This window comes from Paracoccidioides lutzii, assembly GCF_000150705.2.
Source record: "Paracoccidioides lutzii Pb01 unplaced genomic scaffold supercont2.20, whole genome shotgun sequence".
Taxonomy (NCBI): domain Eukaryota; kingdom Fungi; phylum Ascomycota; class Eurotiomycetes; order Onygenales; family Ajellomycetaceae; genus Paracoccidioides; species Paracoccidioides lutzii.
This window is the reverse complement of record NW_015440966.1, coordinates 332943-349778: the sequence shown is the minus strand read 5'-3', so window position 1 is coordinate 349778 and position 16836 is coordinate 332943. Positions and strand designations below refer to the sequence as shown.

The window sequence follows — 16836 nt, the reverse complement described above, 5'->3', positions numbered from 1 at the left end:
CAGCTACAAAAACCGCATCTCGCACCGGCATAATATGGTAGTCTCTCAAAATCGAAAGAGCTCCTGGGCAATGAAACAAACAATGATTCCACAACAAAACCAAAATCTTACCATGTCTCATTCAACAACTCCCCAAACTCCCAAATAAAAGTCCCGCATGAAAGCCCGGCGTTCCAACAGCGTCTGGGGCGTCCTGCACATGGCCTCTGCTCTCCAACAAATCCGTTCCCCCTATTTCATCTTAATGACCTCCTTCGCCATCCTCCAAATGCTACGCATAAACTACTTCATCGCCAGCATAGGCCTGCAATACGAATCCCTCCTCTCATCCCCGCAACTCGCGAACCATTTAAACCACCTCTTCGACCTTTTCTTACCGCTGGCAGGCATCGTGGCAATACCATTTACCGGCCTAATCCTCGATAGAGCAAGTACCGTCACTGCAGTAGCCACGCTCGTCTGCTTCTCCACGCTCGTCGGCATCCTGGGCTGTATTCCCCACAGCCTGCTGGCAGCATACGCAAACGTTACGCTCTTTACGCTCTACAGACCCTTCTGCTACGCCTCCATATCTGACTATGCAGCAAAGGTCTTCGGTTTCCAGACCTTTGGTAAAGTCTACGGGCTCATGATATGCCTTGCCGGATTGGGTAATTTCCTACAGTTACCGCTAGATATACTGACGATGAAGCTGTTCCGGCGTGACCCAATTCCGGTGAATATCCTACTGACGATTGTGGTGTTCGTAGCGGGAGGGATTTTGGTTTTGTTTGTGTGGTGGCGGGGTAGGGAGCGGATGGGGATTGTTGATGTTGTTGTTGAGAATGGTGAGCTGGGAGGGGTTCACAGTGTTCGTCATGCTCCGTCGCGGAAACGTAGATCGAGGAGGGAAATTGGGCGTTCAGTTGATCTTGGCGAGGACGATAGTGATGGCGGGCCTAGTGAAAGAGATAGGCTGCTCACCGCTTCCCATAGGGAGGACGGGAATGGCTCTGCTTGTGTGTATTTGGTATAAGGGATCATTGTTTTATTTAATTTTGCATCTCAATTGAGTTCTTGGTCTCAAATTCCTCTTATTTTCTTTACCCTAGTAAAAGCTCTTTTATGTACCTTATATGTACAATATTCCTTTTACCTTTTGCCTTTCAAGGTTAGAACACTACGAAAAGCTCGCGGGGAAATGAGTAATGACGCGCTTTTGTCATGGCGTTCTTCATTGGTCCCACAGCGTATTTTAATATCTTATCCAGCTCTTTCGCTGAAACTGGAAAAAAAAAAAAAAAAAAAAAAAACAGCGCTCGCACTGGATATAACAGCTAGGTTGCTAACAGTAACTCATACACCACTAAGATTACTTGTATCAAGGATAACGTCACTCAAACACAATCACAACCTCAGAAAACACACGGCTAATGTATATACGTATGGGCTGAGAAACTATCAATCATCACTCGGAGACAATGAGAAGACCAACAACTACATCTCCGCTTTCACCTCAACCCACTCAATCAATCTCCAACATCCGATACTTCCCCCCTTCCCCGTCAGGACCCCTATACCCTTCCAACGCCCTCTCCACCACCTCCATGAACCCCAAAACCCTCTCCTCCTCCCACCTCCTACCCACAATCTGCACCGCAGTCGGCAACCCATGCATCTTCTCCGAATCATAATACTTCCACGCCCCCATCGCAACCGCATTATCCGCCCCAGATTCCCTCAGCACCCTCTTATATGCATTCTTCTTCTCTCGCGCACTCTTCGTCGGCGAACGATCAATCGCATCCACAATCGCATCCACACGACCCACCGGCAGCACGCCGCAAGAGTAATCAAGCAAGTTCCACAGAAACGTGTAGCCGCAGCTGGACACGGCATCTTTCATCGCGCCGTGCGGCAGCGCCGGCGTCGCGTTGACAGGACACAGGATGAAGTCGTACCCTTGTTCCGGCGAGCTCCACCAGCTATGCCAGGTTGCGCGGAAGGCTTCGCGCTGCGAAACTAGCTTCCATTGCTCGGTGCTGGATTTGGGGCCGAAGTCTTTGAGCAGGTATGCCCAGGTGCTGTCGCGCTTGATGTAGCGAACATAGAGATAGTAGAGGTACCGGAGGGGTCGGGGGAGCTTGGCGTATTTGGTCAGTTGGGCTGCGCCGGGGTCGCTGGATTCACCAGCTAAGAAGTGGGAGTTGAAGGTGGCGCAGCCATCGGAGTTGAGGAGGAGGGAGGCGAGGCGGAGGCCGATGAGAGGGCTGGCGGTTGGAGGTGGGGTGATGTTGATGAGGGTGTGGCCGGCAGCGGAGAGGGCGGAGGCTGTGGTGCCAAGGGCGTGGTCAATTGCCGGTGTGGGTGGGACAAACTCCTATTTGGGAGGATTGTGGGTTGGTTAGAATTGGAAATTAAAAGCCTGGATTTATTTTTTGACATTTTCGTTGAGACGTACCGTCAGTCTTCATAACTCCAATCCTCAATTTCTTTGATTTCACTTCCTCCTCCTGCTCCGATCTCCATGAAATCGGATGAACCGAGTGATCGTACTTCCAGGGTTGCATGCCTATAATTGCGCGGGTGAAATACGTCAAATCATTCAAGGTTCGTGCCATTGGACTGAAAACACTTGGCACGCCTTCTTGTCCTGCCATGCTTGTGTTCATGCCAGCTTTTGGCCATCTTCCAGTGCTGCAACGAAGGGAGTATACACCGCTCCAAGCTGCAGGAACACGAACAGATCCAGCAACATCGGAGCCAATGCCAATCCGCCCACCAGATGCAAGAAGGGCCGCTTCACCTCCTGTGGAGCCGCCAGGGGAATACTGCGGGACATGTGGGTTCAGACACGGGCCCCAGAGGGGATTGCTAGATTCAAAGGACAATAATGTAACAGGCAAATTGGTCTTTGCATATGGAATTGCGCCTGAAAATAATATTAGCAGAGAAGAGAAGGTAAATGAAGGGAGAATAGACCCTCAAAAAGAGTAATTATCAAAGGAGAACAGCAAGATACGTTACATACCAGCATCCTTCAACAACCTCACAACTCCGCCATCTTCCTTATATGGCTTCTTCGCAAGACTCGCATATCCCAAACTGATGTCAAAGCCTTTAACCTGCAACGTATCCTTCAACGAGACAGGGATGCCCGCCAGAGGCCCCTTGGTATTTATTTCCGATTTAGCCCATTCCTCCGCCTCAGGAAGCAGCAGCTCCGTTATGCAGTTTGTCTTCTCATGAGCCTTCACTGCTACCTTGCCGTAAGTGTGCAAGAGTTGCAGAGGCGAGATGACGCCCTTTTGCACATCCTGGACCAGCTCCTCAATTGGCCTGTCGATGACGGACTTGTCAAAAGCGGAGAAGGCGGAGTGGTAGACTGACGGGAGACTGGCTATGCGCTGTGCGCGCTGCTCTCTCTTGAAGTTTCTGATGCGGTTGAAGAGACTGGGTTAGCTCCAATGCACGATATATGGCTGGCTACGTGCGGGGATTAAGCTATATAGCTATGCATGGAGAAGAGTGGTATATTTTACCTTATTCGACGCTGCTGAAAGTATTCGAACGGAGCCAGCATGGCTGCTGTGTGTACGGGGATTGTCCTAATTAGTTATACACACACACACAAAAAAAAAAAAAAAAAAGAGAGAGAGAGAAAAGAAAGAAATTTCAATTAAAAGGACGTGGGTGTTGAAAAGTAGATATAAAAGCAGATTGAGTTCCAGCGGTTGCAGTTATGATGGGGGAGGTTGCAAGTAAGTCGCGGAGCTCGGGAACCTTTTGCGGGGGAGTGCTGGGCTTATTTGTAAGTTCCCCACTCTGGCGTCTCAAGATGAAGCCTGGTTATCCGCTTGGTTGGAGAACTTGGTTTGAGAGCGATGCCGAATATGGAGTTACTATCTAGTTAGCACAGGGCTAATTTGATGGTAAAGGATGTACATCTACCCTGGGTGGGGGTATATCTCGAATCCATGGATAGCTAGCTGTGTTCATTCATTACATCACGCTTCCAGAGCGCATTCTTAGGAGCACTCCGTACATCGGTACCTCCCGGTATATGCTCTTAATTGGTCGTCGCATTGTCTGTGAGTGATCTTGGTTGTTCCTTGATCTCGGCATTGATCAGCGTCGAAGCCAATCGGCGGGCGAGCCGCGTCTTACGCCAAACCATCCGAACATGGGTGGTTCTGTACCTTGTCTGCCCCTTTTTGACATATCTCGACACTCTTGTAGGGTCCAGGGGTTCCACGACAATGATATCGGAGCTGTATGCTCGACTTTATGTATCTGGAATATGCTTAGAATCAATTGCTAGAGTTCTGGAATCTTATTAATACGATGGAAATGGATTAAGGTGGAAGAATTCGGATTGCCGAAATGGCGGTGTTGTTGCCTGTAGGTATGCAGCGTACGAAATATTTATCTCTGACCTATAAGAAGATGTATAAGGAAATGCTTTGTTCAGGGGAAATGTGAAATTCCAGGCTCCAAATTATCCCTAGTTTAGCTCCTATCCAGAACACAGTAGAATCTGCTTTTGCAAGATGAGGAGATGCGTGCTAGTAAATACACAACCAGCCATCCTATGTGCAACTTACGAGCAATTTATGTGCAGTCTATGTGCAGTCTATGTACAGTCTATGGGCAGAAAAGCATCACTGCTGAAACTGATATACCTCAAACAACCTCTCGTCCACAGCATGTTTGTTGTCGCTTAGTCGTTCTGATCCTATGACTTACCTCTTACCATGCTCAAAGCATCTGAGCAACACTACCTCTGGGTCTTTCAAAACACAATCACAATCACCAGCTCATCCATGACAACAAACAAAACGTGTTTTGAAGCTTGTTTGGCCAGTGACAAGGTCAACCTGCATCCTGCCATCCATATCCAAACATGGATGATAACATGGCGTACCCCCCTACCACCTACGACACACCGGGTGGTAGAATCGACTTGACTTCTGGGTACGAGCAGTACCGCGCCGTCTTTCCCCCGCAGGTCGACGCGGTCCAGGTGCTAGGCAACTTGAGCGATCCAGCAAAGGGTCACCATGCGCGTAACGGTGGATTTTCCGCCATCCTTGCAGATCACCCTTATTTCATGTTCGGCCCCATAGAGAGCGAGGGATATGACAAAACTCCATTTGGAATCATCTCCAACGCGGCAGCCAGAGCTCTCGAGCCAAGGGAAGACCCGCTTCTCACCACATACTATGCCATTGAGCCAAACGGCTACACTCCCCCTTTACTCGGGCTGACCGAAAACGAGGTGAAATTTGAACATGAGACGGGTTTGGAGGTGATCATTTCGACTGACGGAGGACTTGCTGAGGGGAGACCGGGAAGCGGCAATGGCTGTGTCTGGTTTCAGAAAACGATCAGAGAGAAGAGAGATGGGCTGCCACCACGTAACTTCTATCATGGGACCGGGGTTGCACCGGTGAAGGTGGATATTACTGGCAAGCTGCTCGGTAGACGTGTCCTTGGCGATACAGTGATCTTTAAGGAGCACGAGCCGGCATTTGGCACCTTTTGCGCGATAAACCATCAGGGTTGGTACTACCTATGGGGCAGACATATCAATGATATCTACCTCGCTAGAGTCCATGTGGAACATGCGTTCGAACGCGAATATTACCAGTTCTGGAATGGGTACTCATTCACTGGAGATATCGGAATGGTAACTCCCGTTCTGAGTGGATTTACACATGGGGTCATTTACCCAACCAGGCTCTTCGGGCACACTTTTGGGTGGGCATTTATCGGCAATACCGCCTGGGATGATTACACTGCGATGATGGGTGCCGCAAAGGATCCACAGGGCCCCTTCCAAGTAGTCCCAGTCGCTTTTGGTGAGAAATTGCAGGAGAACGCATTTAACGAATGTATTTATGCGCACCCTTGGGCTTTTAAAGAGTCTCTTGGTGAAATCCTCATAACCTGGAGCGAAAAATGGCCTGGTGGAATCATCGCAGCAAAATTCCAGATGCAAATGCGTGAGTTTAATATACCCCCTTGGTGTTTGTTTGGAGACCATGGGGATATTAATTTTCATCCACAAGTTCATCAGGGCGCGTACTGGACAGATATATCGCTGGAGGAACTTCAAAGTAAGGCCTCCAACCCCACCCAATCCCCATTTCTTTCTTTCCAAGAGGTTAAGAAAGAAAAGAATAAAAATGGAAAAAGAAAAAACCACGCTGCTGACCACACAATAATTTTCAGCCAGTATCTCGACCCTCGCAAAAACTCACGGGGTTCTTGAGGAAATTGCCGACGACCACGGCGTGCTTTGTAGGACACCCAGCCATTGCAAACTGAACCAATAACCATTCCGCAGACATCTAACCACAAAATTCTATCTCCAGATGAGCTAGAGTCCAAAAGCTTTGGCAAGGCTGGGATTAAGCTGTTGGGGTCATCAGCCGAAGCTGTTGATGCTGCTGCCATCGCAATCTGCCAGAGGTTGGAAGTCTGGGTCCGTCAGGCCATGGGTATCACGGAAGAAGAGAAAGAGAAAGAAAAGCGAACGTTCAAGAACGGTTTTGGGCTCTTTTCGAGGAGCAAAAACAGGGATCGAAAGTGAGAGGTCCCGTAGTAGTGTACTCGGAATGAAGGCTCTGGGGATCTCGCAGGAGGTTTCTACAAAAGTGTAATGCTCAACTCATCCTTCAGGGGGGTTGATTTTGAGGACGTGGCCAGTGAGATGGGTTCGATGGGAGGGCATGGAAAACTTGACTTCAAGAAGAGCGGAAATGGAGATGAATGCCAAAGTTTTCCAGCACGGATGATTGGGGTACATGGCTCAAGAGCAATATATTAATAATACATGGCGGTCAATCAAGCAGTTTGTTATAAAAAAAGGGTATCTTTCTTCTTTATTTTCAAAAATAAATAAATAATTAATAGTGGCTTATTCTCTTGTCATTCATGATATTATCATTCACCTGAGAGCGATGTTCGATGTTGATAAAAGATTCTCGAAGCTACTTTAGCCAACTATGGTTAGTTAACTAGGGTCTGTCTGCACAGAAATTAGTAATCTCGATGGCAAACCTTTGGAACAAAGAGGCTCGAAATTTGAACAATTGACAATTCAACATCTCCACAAATTCCTGTATAGAATAAACCGCACATTCAGTCTATACGTTCACATTACAATCAGCAACTATGGCGAACTATCTCGCTTCCATTTTTGGAACCGAGCAAGACAAGGTGAGTTAGCCCTGTATCTCTGCTACTCAACCCGTCCATCAGATAAACCTGGATTGCCTGAGCTAACATAACATCCAAAACAAAAAGGTCAACTGCTCTTTCTACTACAAAATCGGCGCGTGCCGTCATGGTGATCGATGTTCGCGAAAGCATGTAAAGCCGTCATATTCACAAACGATCCTTCTGCCAAACCTTTACCAGAACCCTGCATACGATACCAAGAACAAGATGAATGCAAGCCAGCTGCAGAACCACTTCGATGCCTTCTACGAGGATTTCTGGTGTGAAATGTGCAAGTATGGCGAGCTTGAGGAGGTGGTGGTATGCGATAACAACAATGACCGTAAGTCCCCCATCCTTTCCTTCCCCCCCCCCCAACCCTCTGGGCCCCTCGGGCTCCAACCCCGTCTTTAGTTATTCAAATCTCCACATCATCAAAACCAGAAGATCAGAGACCGTACTAACCGTAAACCCCTCCTCCTCAACTTGCCAAACACAGACTTAATTGGAAACGTGTACGCGCGCTTCAAATACGAAGACTCGGCACAGCAAGCCTGCGACGCGCTGAATTCCCGCTGGTACGCTGCACGGCCGATATACTGCGAACTCTCCCCCGTCACCGATTTCCGAGAAGCCTGTTGTCGACTGAATAGTGGCGAAGGCTGTGTCAGGGGCGGGTTTTGCAATTTCATACATCGCAAAGAACCGAGTCCAGAGTTGGAGAAGGAGCTTGAGCTGTCGACGAAGAAGTGGCTGAAGATGAGGGGACGGGATGAGAGGAGTGTCACTCGCAGTCCTAGCCCGGAGCCGACGAGGAAGAGACATTGATTAAATTGCTTGGTTGGCCGGTTGGTGGTTAGGTTGGTGGTGGTCGAAGTTTCTGCTGGTTCGGCACTGGGGTTATCTGGGTTCCTCTGTAATGCGGTTTCGGATGGAGAGAAGAAATTTGTGCAGCAAAATCGACGGTGATCGATTTGCGATTTGCTTCAAGAGTTTCACAGATCAAGGGAATGAGAGACTTGGGGTCTATTTATTTATTTATATTTTTGAAGTAAGGAGTTCCGGCTGTGGGTGCAATGCCATCATGGCTTATTTTGAAATTATCCATTTCTTTCTTTTGCTTCTTTTCTCCTTTGCTGTGAAATCGTCTTTCTTCCTTTCTAACTTTATCAATGGTATTAGGGGCGACAAAATACACATACATTTAAATACAGATGATCCCGACAATCACCCGTGATAAAAGCACTGTTTACAAATGATACCGGTCACGATTTTTTTGGTGTCGCCACTCCACATCAACTCATAGATTGGTTGAGTGGACTTGCGACAGCTCATCCTATAGGGCCATAGCTACACATGTGTAAAATCTATGAAGTCATTATCCGCTTGGTCAGCTTTCCCCTTGCTTCCTCTGGCTTCCTCCGCAGTTTTAGGTGGAATCCGCCAGGCACAAATCTCGCCGATCTCGGGATAGTCTACACCCCAGGTTTGGGTGGCATTTACGTAGAGGCTGCCTGGGCAGGTAAGGTAAGGCATCCACGGTGCATGGGCAAGGGATACGGGAGCTAATCTGAAGGTAGTTGGCGCTTGTCGGAATCAATGCTGGTTTGTTCAGCTGCTTTTAGCATGGGCACCGCCCGTTTGTCATCATCATTCATTCACCCTTTAAGGGAACGTGCAAAATCCAAGATAGAAATCTTTGCATCTGATTTGGCAGCGTGACAGCAGTACCAGGACAAACACGGCAGACACTGAATAAATACTTGACATACGAACACTCCTCATACTAGCTGAACATGTTGGGCAGCCTATCGCTCTGGGCATGGAATGGGACAGCTCCATAGACGACGTATCTGGTGTTGGGCCGTGATAATGTGCATTATTGCATTATTAGGCAGCGTAAGAAATAACCTACTGTATTTAACTGCATGACGAGAAACCAGGTCCTGCATACTCCGTACCTAATAGTTAGCGATTAGTTGCTGGGCTGCCAAGGACTGGTAGTATATCTCCACGTTACTCCAGCGATGTATAGACTATTGTCGGCGACTACATCCACTCCCGACTCCTCTACTGGTGGACACAAACAACGACAGCAGCGACAACAACGATGTCAACAACAACGTCACTTCTGCGGCGCTGCGACCAAAAGTGATATAGATGCAGCTTTCGCCCTCTTGAACAGACACCATCCAAAGACCAATACTGTCGCAGCACGATGCGCTTCATTCTACGCCCGTTTACCTCGCAATAACCTTTCCTCCTAAGCAGATGCCTGCGATCCGGGGCTAACGATTGATTCCATACTTTTGGCACACGATCCAGTCACCAAAAATATAACGCCTAGAGCTTGAGCCCGCGCTGGCGCCTATCTGCCTAAGTAACTGAGAGTTTATTCCTGTTCGAAGGGCTAATTGGAATGGTGATATATGAGCTGGCTCATTCCCTTCTTTTTTGTGAGAAACTCTAAAAACCAGGAACTCATCGCCTAGAAGAAAACGATACGACATGTCTTCCCCGCACAATCCACCCAGAAATTACTGGGGGTTCATGATTAGAGCAGACAAAAGTGCCACTCCTCTATTTGAACAGCTCTGTCTGGGGATTGCGAAATTCATAGTAAGCCATCCATTCTTCTCTCCAAGATGAAACCGTGCTAAGCCATTCGCGACCGCAGACAGATAAATGTCAGTCAAATACGGAAGATTTGACGCCAGAGAATCTGGCCTACTTTTACCGCGAAGTCGGAGGCAATTACGATAATGTCTTTCTACATACCCCTCACAGCTCTCTATCATTTATATACCAATCGTTAGGGTGTTTTCATACACTCCAGCCAACGGAAGACCCATTCAAATCACCGTGCATCCCTGCCCTGCGTCCCCATGGCTTTATCCGCTGGCAGACGATCCAGCTACTTCTATGCCCAGACGAGCATGTCAGATTCCTTCAGAAAGCAGTCAAGAAATTTGATATCATCAACCCTTCTGGCGGATGTATATTTCCAAAGGTTATTCCGAGGGATTCCTTCCCAGCGGAACCCGACCCGGAAATGGTCAAGTGGCATGAAACCGTCAGCCAGAAATTGGAAGACGATTACAGAGCTAGGAAGCAAAAGAGCTCTTCACATCGCCCGGGCTTATCTGATCGGGTTTCGTCCGATTCTAGAGCAGGTTCCAAGTCTCTCGATGGTTCTGTTCCGGATGAAAATCCCGGCTACTTCGCTTCCCGCAAGCAAATCACCAGTAAACGGCCAGGCGATTACTCAAGGACAACGTCGCAGGAACCTAGTTCTCCTTACAATGCGCGCCCTCATAAACGCGTTGTACCAGAATTCACATCTCCGCTGTCCACAGAGCCAGAATTGAGGCATGACGACATCGAAGAAGAAGAAGATCTCATTCCCATATATGGTCCCAAGATTCCACACAGTAAGCCAACTTCACGCCATCGGCACTCTCGCCATGAGATTCTCCCTTCAGTACCTCCACGACGACGACTCTCACGGGCTCCATCGAAGTCATCGTTGTTGTCCGAGGAATCCGAGGAACCCGTCCGTCGATCTAGAGCACGAAAAGCCCCCGGACAAGGCGTGGACTATGAGAAAATTTTCCCATCCCGCTCCTCTCACGCCCGACGGCACTCCCACGACGCCGCATACACCACAAGGAAAGGATGGAACTACTCCCCCCCACCCCGCCGTCTCCAACGTGAAGAACCCCTCTCACCAGAACCAACCCAAACACATGACTTCTACCCCTACGTCCACAAGGCCGCCGACTTCCGTACCTACCACGACGACGCCCGCCGCATGTCCCTCCAACAAACAAACGTAACCTCAACCCGCAAACTAAAATTCCCACTCCCCACCGCACCGCACCCCGGCATCAAATTCCGCGAATACATCTTCAACGACGATACATACGCCGCCAACTCCGCACCCACTTCCCCTGTCCACCACCACGGCCCCCATCTCTACCGCACCACCACCACCACCAACTCCTCTCGCGGCCCGACACACAGCATAAGCAACAACTACCGCCAGTACGCATCCAGAATCGACCCAGAATCTCTTGTCCCTGTTGGTTCGCATTCGAGCAGACGGAAGGCCAGCGCTAGCGCGAACGATGAGAGTCCTAGTGACAATAGCATGGAACGAGCTCGCGCGATGAGCATGGGCGCGAAACAGCTGTCGCATCTGCGCATCGATCAGACTATGGGACCGATGATGCCGATGATGCCGATGATGTATGTGACGCCGCCACCACCGCCTGTGAATGGGGTTGGGGCGCCTGTTGATTTTGAGCAGATGGGGGATGGGAGAGGGAGGCATGGGAGGAGGGGTTATTAGGGTGGATGGGGGGTTTTTTTTCCTTTATTTTCTTTACTCTTCTGTGTTTCTCTTTCTTATACCTTCTTTGGCTTGTGAGAATGTTGTTCCGGGTTTGTTACCGTTTATTTCGTTTCTGCTTTACATTGGTAAATACGAATCCCAGCTCCAACAGATCCAGCATTAGATCTTGGTGTCACCATTTCTGGCGTTAATAATAATAATATTATTATTATTTCTCTTTTGAGCAGGCGACAAGTAGAGCAGATGTATGGTTTTGATTCTTCTCCCCTCTCTGTTTTTCCACTCCACTTCCCTTCCTCACATATGTCTATGACGAATTTATGATAGTATTGACTTATCATGCAACTCTAGCCGTGATTTCCTCCATGTCTTTACAGTTCGCCCCCTTTCGAGCTTTAACAAAATCTGTAAGAGAGTGGAATAATCTTCTAACCTCAGCAATGAAATCCATCAAGAAGCTAGCCTGAATCAAGGTCATTAAAAAAAAAAACCACCAAAAAGAAAAGAGGATAAAAAGGAAATACGATGCATTGTAACATTTAAAACCATGCTTCCATGAAACGACATTTATCACATATGCATCCTATGTACTGAAATTTCCCCATTTATTCCAGGCAAAATAACCACAATCAAAAAGAAAATGAAAAAGAAAAAGAAAATCGCTAAAAGAAACAGTATCAGACAATTAAAAAATAAACCAGAGCAATCATCCCCCCTTCTCTCAGAAAACCAACAACCCCACCCATACCCCAAACCACGCCCCGACTACGCCCTTTCCCATCACCGTCATCAGCAGACCTCTAACAGAACTCCCAACACCGATCATCTGCCCCCGACTTCCCTTCGCCACCTCCCTAACCCTCACACAAGAGAGCCTCGTCTCCACCAACTCTCTCTTAACAATGGCAGGCCCTGCCAGAACCGTCGGGTCAACAGAATATCCCAGCAAAAAGATGGGTTGGGTGCGGACGAGAGCGGTGTCGTAGGCTGATGTATCGGCAGAAGGATGTGAGGAGGTGGAGGAGTGGTACTGGGCGGCTACGGTGGTGTTGCGAGCTGCGAGGGTGGAGTTTTCGCGGTGGTAGCTGTTTATTATTTCTGTGGGTGGGGGTGTGGGTGTTTTATAAAACTAAACGATGTGTTTCTTCCTCTTCTTCTTCTTCTTCTTCTTCTCTGTGGATGGGGGCGGGAAAATAGTGATGATATATGTAGACAAGAACTCACCCTGCCACGACGTACCCCCCATCCCGGCACACGGTGAAAAATCCTCATCAAACTCCTTCATTTCCTCAACCCTCCTCACAAATTCCGCTTTCATCCCCTCAATCTTCCGTCTGGTAAAAATATTCTCACACCGCCCGGGATCATTCTGATTCACGGTAATCATCTCTAATAACAATACGCAGACATTCCGCTGATGTTTCTTGTTATAGATATCCTCGTCTATAGGTATATCAAGCGTGAAGATCTGATTGGTGGCGGAGAGGTTGGCGCCACTGTTTCCCAGCTGGACTTCCATGATGCTGGTTGACCAAGTCCAGTTCTTGGGTGCCGGTAGTAATAGGGAAGCAGTGTTGGTGTTATTGGTAATTTTGGCGATGACGGCGCTGTCGTCAAGGTGCAGGCCTACGATGGGAAATGTGCCAGTGGCATTGGGATGGGAGGTTGCTCTGGGGAATTCGGGACCCGGTGGACAGCAGCCTGTACCTATGGGGCTGAAGGCGGCTTGACCGTTTGTGCGTGCGGTGGTAGGGTGGATGAGGCATGAGGTAGAAATAAAGGAGAGGAGTGTTTGGGAAAGCAGCTTCATCCTTGGTTTATTAGAATCAATAAAGTTCAAGATAAGGAGTGAAAGATTGATAGCAACTGAGCTATCAACTTAGAAGATCTGAAGAAGAGAGAAATTGAATTCCAAAAATGTGCTCAAAATTGGAACTTTCTGTGCAAGTGTAGAAAAAGAGACCAATAAAGAAGCTCATAAAGTTTTGACATGCGTTGCTGAAGGGACAGAGGTGAATCAGATTTCAAAAAAAAAAAAAAAAAAAAAAAAAAAAAAAAAAAAGACAGTGAGTCTGAATCATGGCAGACATGCATAACAGACAGGCTCAAAGTATTTTTCTGTAAGGCATGTATTTTTTATATATTTCTTCCTCTCTGTTTTCTTTTTCTTTTCTTTTCTTTTCTTTTCTTCTCTTGCAGAAGGAACGCAAAGGGCATCTGCAGAAACACACTCTGGATATATAGTCATTTCATCTTTTTTTTTTTTGCTTTTGTTTTGTTTTTTCTTTTACGGGGCAAAAGAAGAGAAAGAGGAGGCAAATAACGGGACACTAAAATGTCAAAATAAAATAGTCAACATATCGCATCTAGCTAACGAAATATTATTGGGACAGAAACTTGAATCTCGGATTATCAGCCCCGGCTGCCCCGCCAAGTGGTTGGTTGAAACGTAAAGGAGAAATACGACCCCACAAATCGGCTGCAATAATGGGGGGAAAGGCTCACCGGTTTTTGCTGCCCGCGTCAACGCAAATCAAGCCTCGAAATGACTTGAAGTTGGTTGTCGCTGTCTCGGCTTCTAATGATATAGCTGTTGACGGTCCCTAGAAAAGGAAAAGACAATCTTTACTGAGAGAAGGGGGGGGAACTTGAAAAACAGACGATGGTCTGGAACCTGGGCAATTGGCAGGCTGGCAAAAAGTGGTCCTCGTTCATGCTTTGGTTTCGTTTATCTCTCCCCACATCCTCTTTCTCTCCCATTATTGGGGTTGGGTGGGTAAACCAAGACAAAGTGTGGCCATGCTGCTGTTGATGCCTGGCTCCTTTCTTGGGTCTCCAGAGAAGAGGACCTTTTCCGTTCAGCTGCAATACGTAACGAACCTGCTAGCGAAGGAACGGGAACCGAGGAACGAGGAGCCAGTCAAAGGAGTCCGGAATGAGGGAAAAACAATTCGGAAACACAAATACTCTGATGCGTAGTAATTTTTTACGGCTGGATTCCAAATGGACAGCCGTTGCATGATACAGTATGCAAGCCCGAGCTGGTGCGATGATTCGATTATTTCCAGTGAAAGCTCATGTTGGAGCAAATAAAGGTCTTCACACGTGATTGGCGGAACAACGAGCTCCTCCGGTTTGTTAGCCGGACTTAAGCTGCATGAGATATCAACCAAACATCAAACGGCTGGACCGCTCTGTATGGAGGCGGAAGAACTGATGGAGAAGGACAACAACATATAAGGATTGCCTCTGTTCGGAATACTTGTTAGTCTTTGTAGTGCTGCATCAATGTCGTTCAATTGATTCTGAATTCTCTTGCAACCTGAGCATATAACCCTAACCCTAACCCTAACCCTAATCCTAACTACCCCTAACCCCGGTGTTGAGGTCAAAAGAGATGTATAAAACAAACCATTCAGCTGTAACCCCAGTAATGCTTCTTCTCGTATGTAGTTAGCTGCTTCCTCAATGAGTATGTTTATTAGCATATGCATTCTCTATGTGTATACTTGATGGAATCAACCACTCTGAAACGCCTTAGCAGAGACACCGTCAGGAAGGGGCCTTGAAATGATGATGTCCAAAAAAAAAAAAAAAAAAAAAAAAAAAAAAAAAGATAAAATAAAATGAAAATAAAATGAAAATGAAAATGAAAAGCAAGAAAGAAATATGGGTATATTCGATTGATCCACTCCATATAATCCAGCTATGGTGGCGACTCCACGCGAGCAGACTGGGTTGAAGACGCACCGGCTTCGTCTCCAAATCCGCCTGGCAGTCCCCAACGTGATCGTGGCAGAGGATCAGATTCAGCACCCATAGCTGATCTCCCACTGCTGCCATCATCATCATTCTGATCATCGCTTCCATTCTGTGCCTTGCCTTTCCCTTCCCATCGGTCGCGCTCAGCGGGTTTGTGCGAGTTACCGCGGGCCTTGTTGATGTGTACCCGACTGCCCCAGACAGCGCTGACGCCGGTTAGGGCTTCGATGGCGCGGTCAGCCTCCTCCGACGAGGCCAGGTCGACAAAGAGGTAGTAATGGTTTCCAGGTTGTGAACGCTTCGACGGGTGCGGGGAGATAACTTTGCTGATGGCTTCACTGTGGTTTTGAGGAGAGAGAGATGTGGGAATTAGAAATATGTGTTTGGTTGCATGTAGACTTTTAGAGAGCAAGCAAATGTGGTCGGTCGATGTAGTTATATATAAATTTTACTCACATGTTGAAACCGTAAAACAATTTCCGGATTTCATAGTCTGCTGTAGGTTGGTTTGGCATCCTGGGAAGGCCTCCAACGAATAGACGACGGCCCTGGGAGCTATAATCATACCAGTGACTCGAAGCATCTGATCTCTCCCATCGCTCAAAGACAAATCTTGGTGGCTGTTTTTCCGGAGTCGTGGCCATGTCTCTTCGTCCAAAGGGCTCCTTGGACGATTTAGGGATTCCAGGTTTGATTTTCACTGGACGACCCAACATGTCTTTCCCATTTAATTCCATTATCGCCAGATCTGCCTGTTGCTTTGTCTCCAGCTCGACGAAGCAGTACGATGGATTCCGCCCGGTGAATGGATCAATGGATATATCGATGCGCTCTCTACCGCTAGGATTAATCCTAATTCAACAGCTCCCCAAGTTGGGAAGAAAAGAGCTTTGCGGATGGGCTTTGAAGCAGGTAGCTTACACGTTATAGACCGTCTCGCCTTCAGTGAAAAGGGATTCCACATCTTTCTTCTTCGCCATGTATGGCATATTTCCTACATAAAGTCTCCTTCCTTCGGAAAACGATTTCATGGTAGGCGAGTGGAGTTCATTTGTGTGGGGTGACGATTTGCCCGATGTTGTGGACAGCTTTGATTTGCCCTCATTATTCCAACTCCGATTTGCGGTGTGGTTCCCTCTTTGCATCGGACCGCGATCGAAATTCAGTTGCTGTTTCTCGGGTCCGCCCGCAGTGCTTTCTAATCCAGGGGATTCAGCTTGCTTCACCCGCCAATTGGGTGAGTTCGCCCAACGACGACTGGGGGTTGATTTCTGCTTGAGCTCGGAGTCTTGAAGCTCATTATTTTGTGCCATTGTTTCCTTGTTTGAGACACAATTTTCTGTTGACCTGCAAACGGAGGGAGAGGAATTAGTAGGCACTCACTGGCCAAAGAATAATATAGAATGCGAGCCATTGTAAAACGTCCCAGGAAGTGGAAGGGTTGGGGATTCAATTTGGGGTGGTGTTATTTCGGAAAAGGTTTGGAAGGTTTGACGAACAGGTTTGAAAACAGCGGT

At 47.8% G+C, this 16836-nt stretch overlaps 8 protein-coding genes across 8 annotated transcripts in view; 5 read left to right on the top strand and 3 right to left on the bottom strand.

Annotated features, from left to right (window-relative positions):
• PAAG_12279 (hypothetical protein) overlaps window positions 1-1015 on the top strand; it is a gene marked incomplete at both ends in the record, with an annotated part of 2314 nt that extends 1299 nt beyond the window's left edge. The window contains one exon of the mRNA XM_015847791.1: window positions 152-1015. Within this exon, the coding sequence (XP_015702587.1) occupies window positions 152-1015 (864 nt within the window). The remainder of the gene's footprint in view (window positions 1-151) is intronic.
• Window positions 1016-1504: 489 nt separating this feature from the next.
• PAAG_06825 (fatty-acid amide hydrolase) lies at window positions 1505-3562 on the bottom strand (the record flags this gene model as incomplete). Its single annotated transcript, XM_015846027.1, has 4 exons — window positions 1505-2359; window positions 2457-2911; window positions 3011-3414; window positions 3522-3562. The coding sequence occupies 4 exons, from the start codon at window positions 3560-3562 to the stop codon at window positions 1505-1507; spliced, it is 1755 nt and encodes a 584-aa protein (XP_015700462.1).
• A 1320-nt stretch (window positions 3563-4882) lies between these two features.
• PAAG_06824 (hypothetical protein) lies at window positions 4883-6574 on the top strand (the record flags this gene model as incomplete). Its single annotated transcript, XM_015846026.1, has 4 exons — window positions 4883-5984; window positions 6051-6098; window positions 6214-6282; window positions 6357-6574. The coding sequence occupies 4 exons, from the start codon at window positions 4883-4885 to the stop codon at window positions 6572-6574; spliced, it is 1437 nt and encodes a 478-aa protein (XP_015700461.1).
• Window positions 6575-7158: 584 nt separating this feature from the next.
• Window positions 7159-8031, top strand: PAAG_06823 (splicing factor U2AF 23 kDa subunit; the record flags this gene model as incomplete). Its single annotated transcript, XM_002791231.2, has 3 exons — window positions 7159-7203; window positions 7291-7546; window positions 7703-8031. 3 exons carry the CDS (start codon window positions 7159-7161, stop codon window positions 8029-8031), a joined length of 630 nt encoding a protein of 209 aa, XP_002791277.1.
• A 528-nt stretch (window positions 8032-8559) lies between these two features.
• On the top strand, window positions 8560-9470 carry PAAG_06822 (hypothetical protein; the record flags this gene model as incomplete). Its single annotated transcript, XM_015846025.1, has 3 exons — window positions 8560-8730; window positions 8784-8808; window positions 9229-9470. 3 exons carry the CDS (start codon window positions 8560-8562, stop codon window positions 9468-9470), a joined length of 438 nt encoding a protein of 145 aa, XP_015700460.1.
• Window positions 9471-9711: 241 nt separating this feature from the next.
• On the top strand, window positions 9712-11554 carry PAAG_06821 (hypothetical protein; the record flags this gene model as incomplete). The annotated part of the gene is made up of 2 exons (XM_015846024.1): window positions 9712-9822; window positions 9881-11554. The coding sequence occupies 2 exons, from the start codon at window positions 9712-9714 to the stop codon at window positions 11552-11554; spliced, it is 1785 nt and encodes a 594-aa protein (XP_015700459.1).
• Window positions 11555-12278: 724 nt separating this feature from the next.
• PAAG_06820 (hypothetical protein) lies at window positions 12279-13367 on the bottom strand (the record flags this gene model as incomplete). The annotated part of the gene is made up of 2 exons (XM_015846023.1): window positions 12279-12655; window positions 12782-13367. The coding sequence occupies 2 exons, from the start codon at window positions 13365-13367 to the stop codon at window positions 12279-12281; spliced, it is 963 nt and encodes a 320-aa protein (XP_015700458.1).
• Window positions 13368-15263: 1896 nt separating this feature from the next.
• On the bottom strand, window positions 15264-16632 carry PAAG_06819 (hypothetical protein; the record flags this gene model as incomplete). Its single annotated transcript, XM_015846022.1, has 3 exons — window positions 15264-15657; window positions 15776-16153; window positions 16241-16632. 3 exons carry the CDS (start codon window positions 16630-16632, stop codon window positions 15264-15266), a joined length of 1164 nt encoding a protein of 387 aa, XP_015700457.1.
• Window positions 16633-16836: the final 204 nt, after the last annotated feature.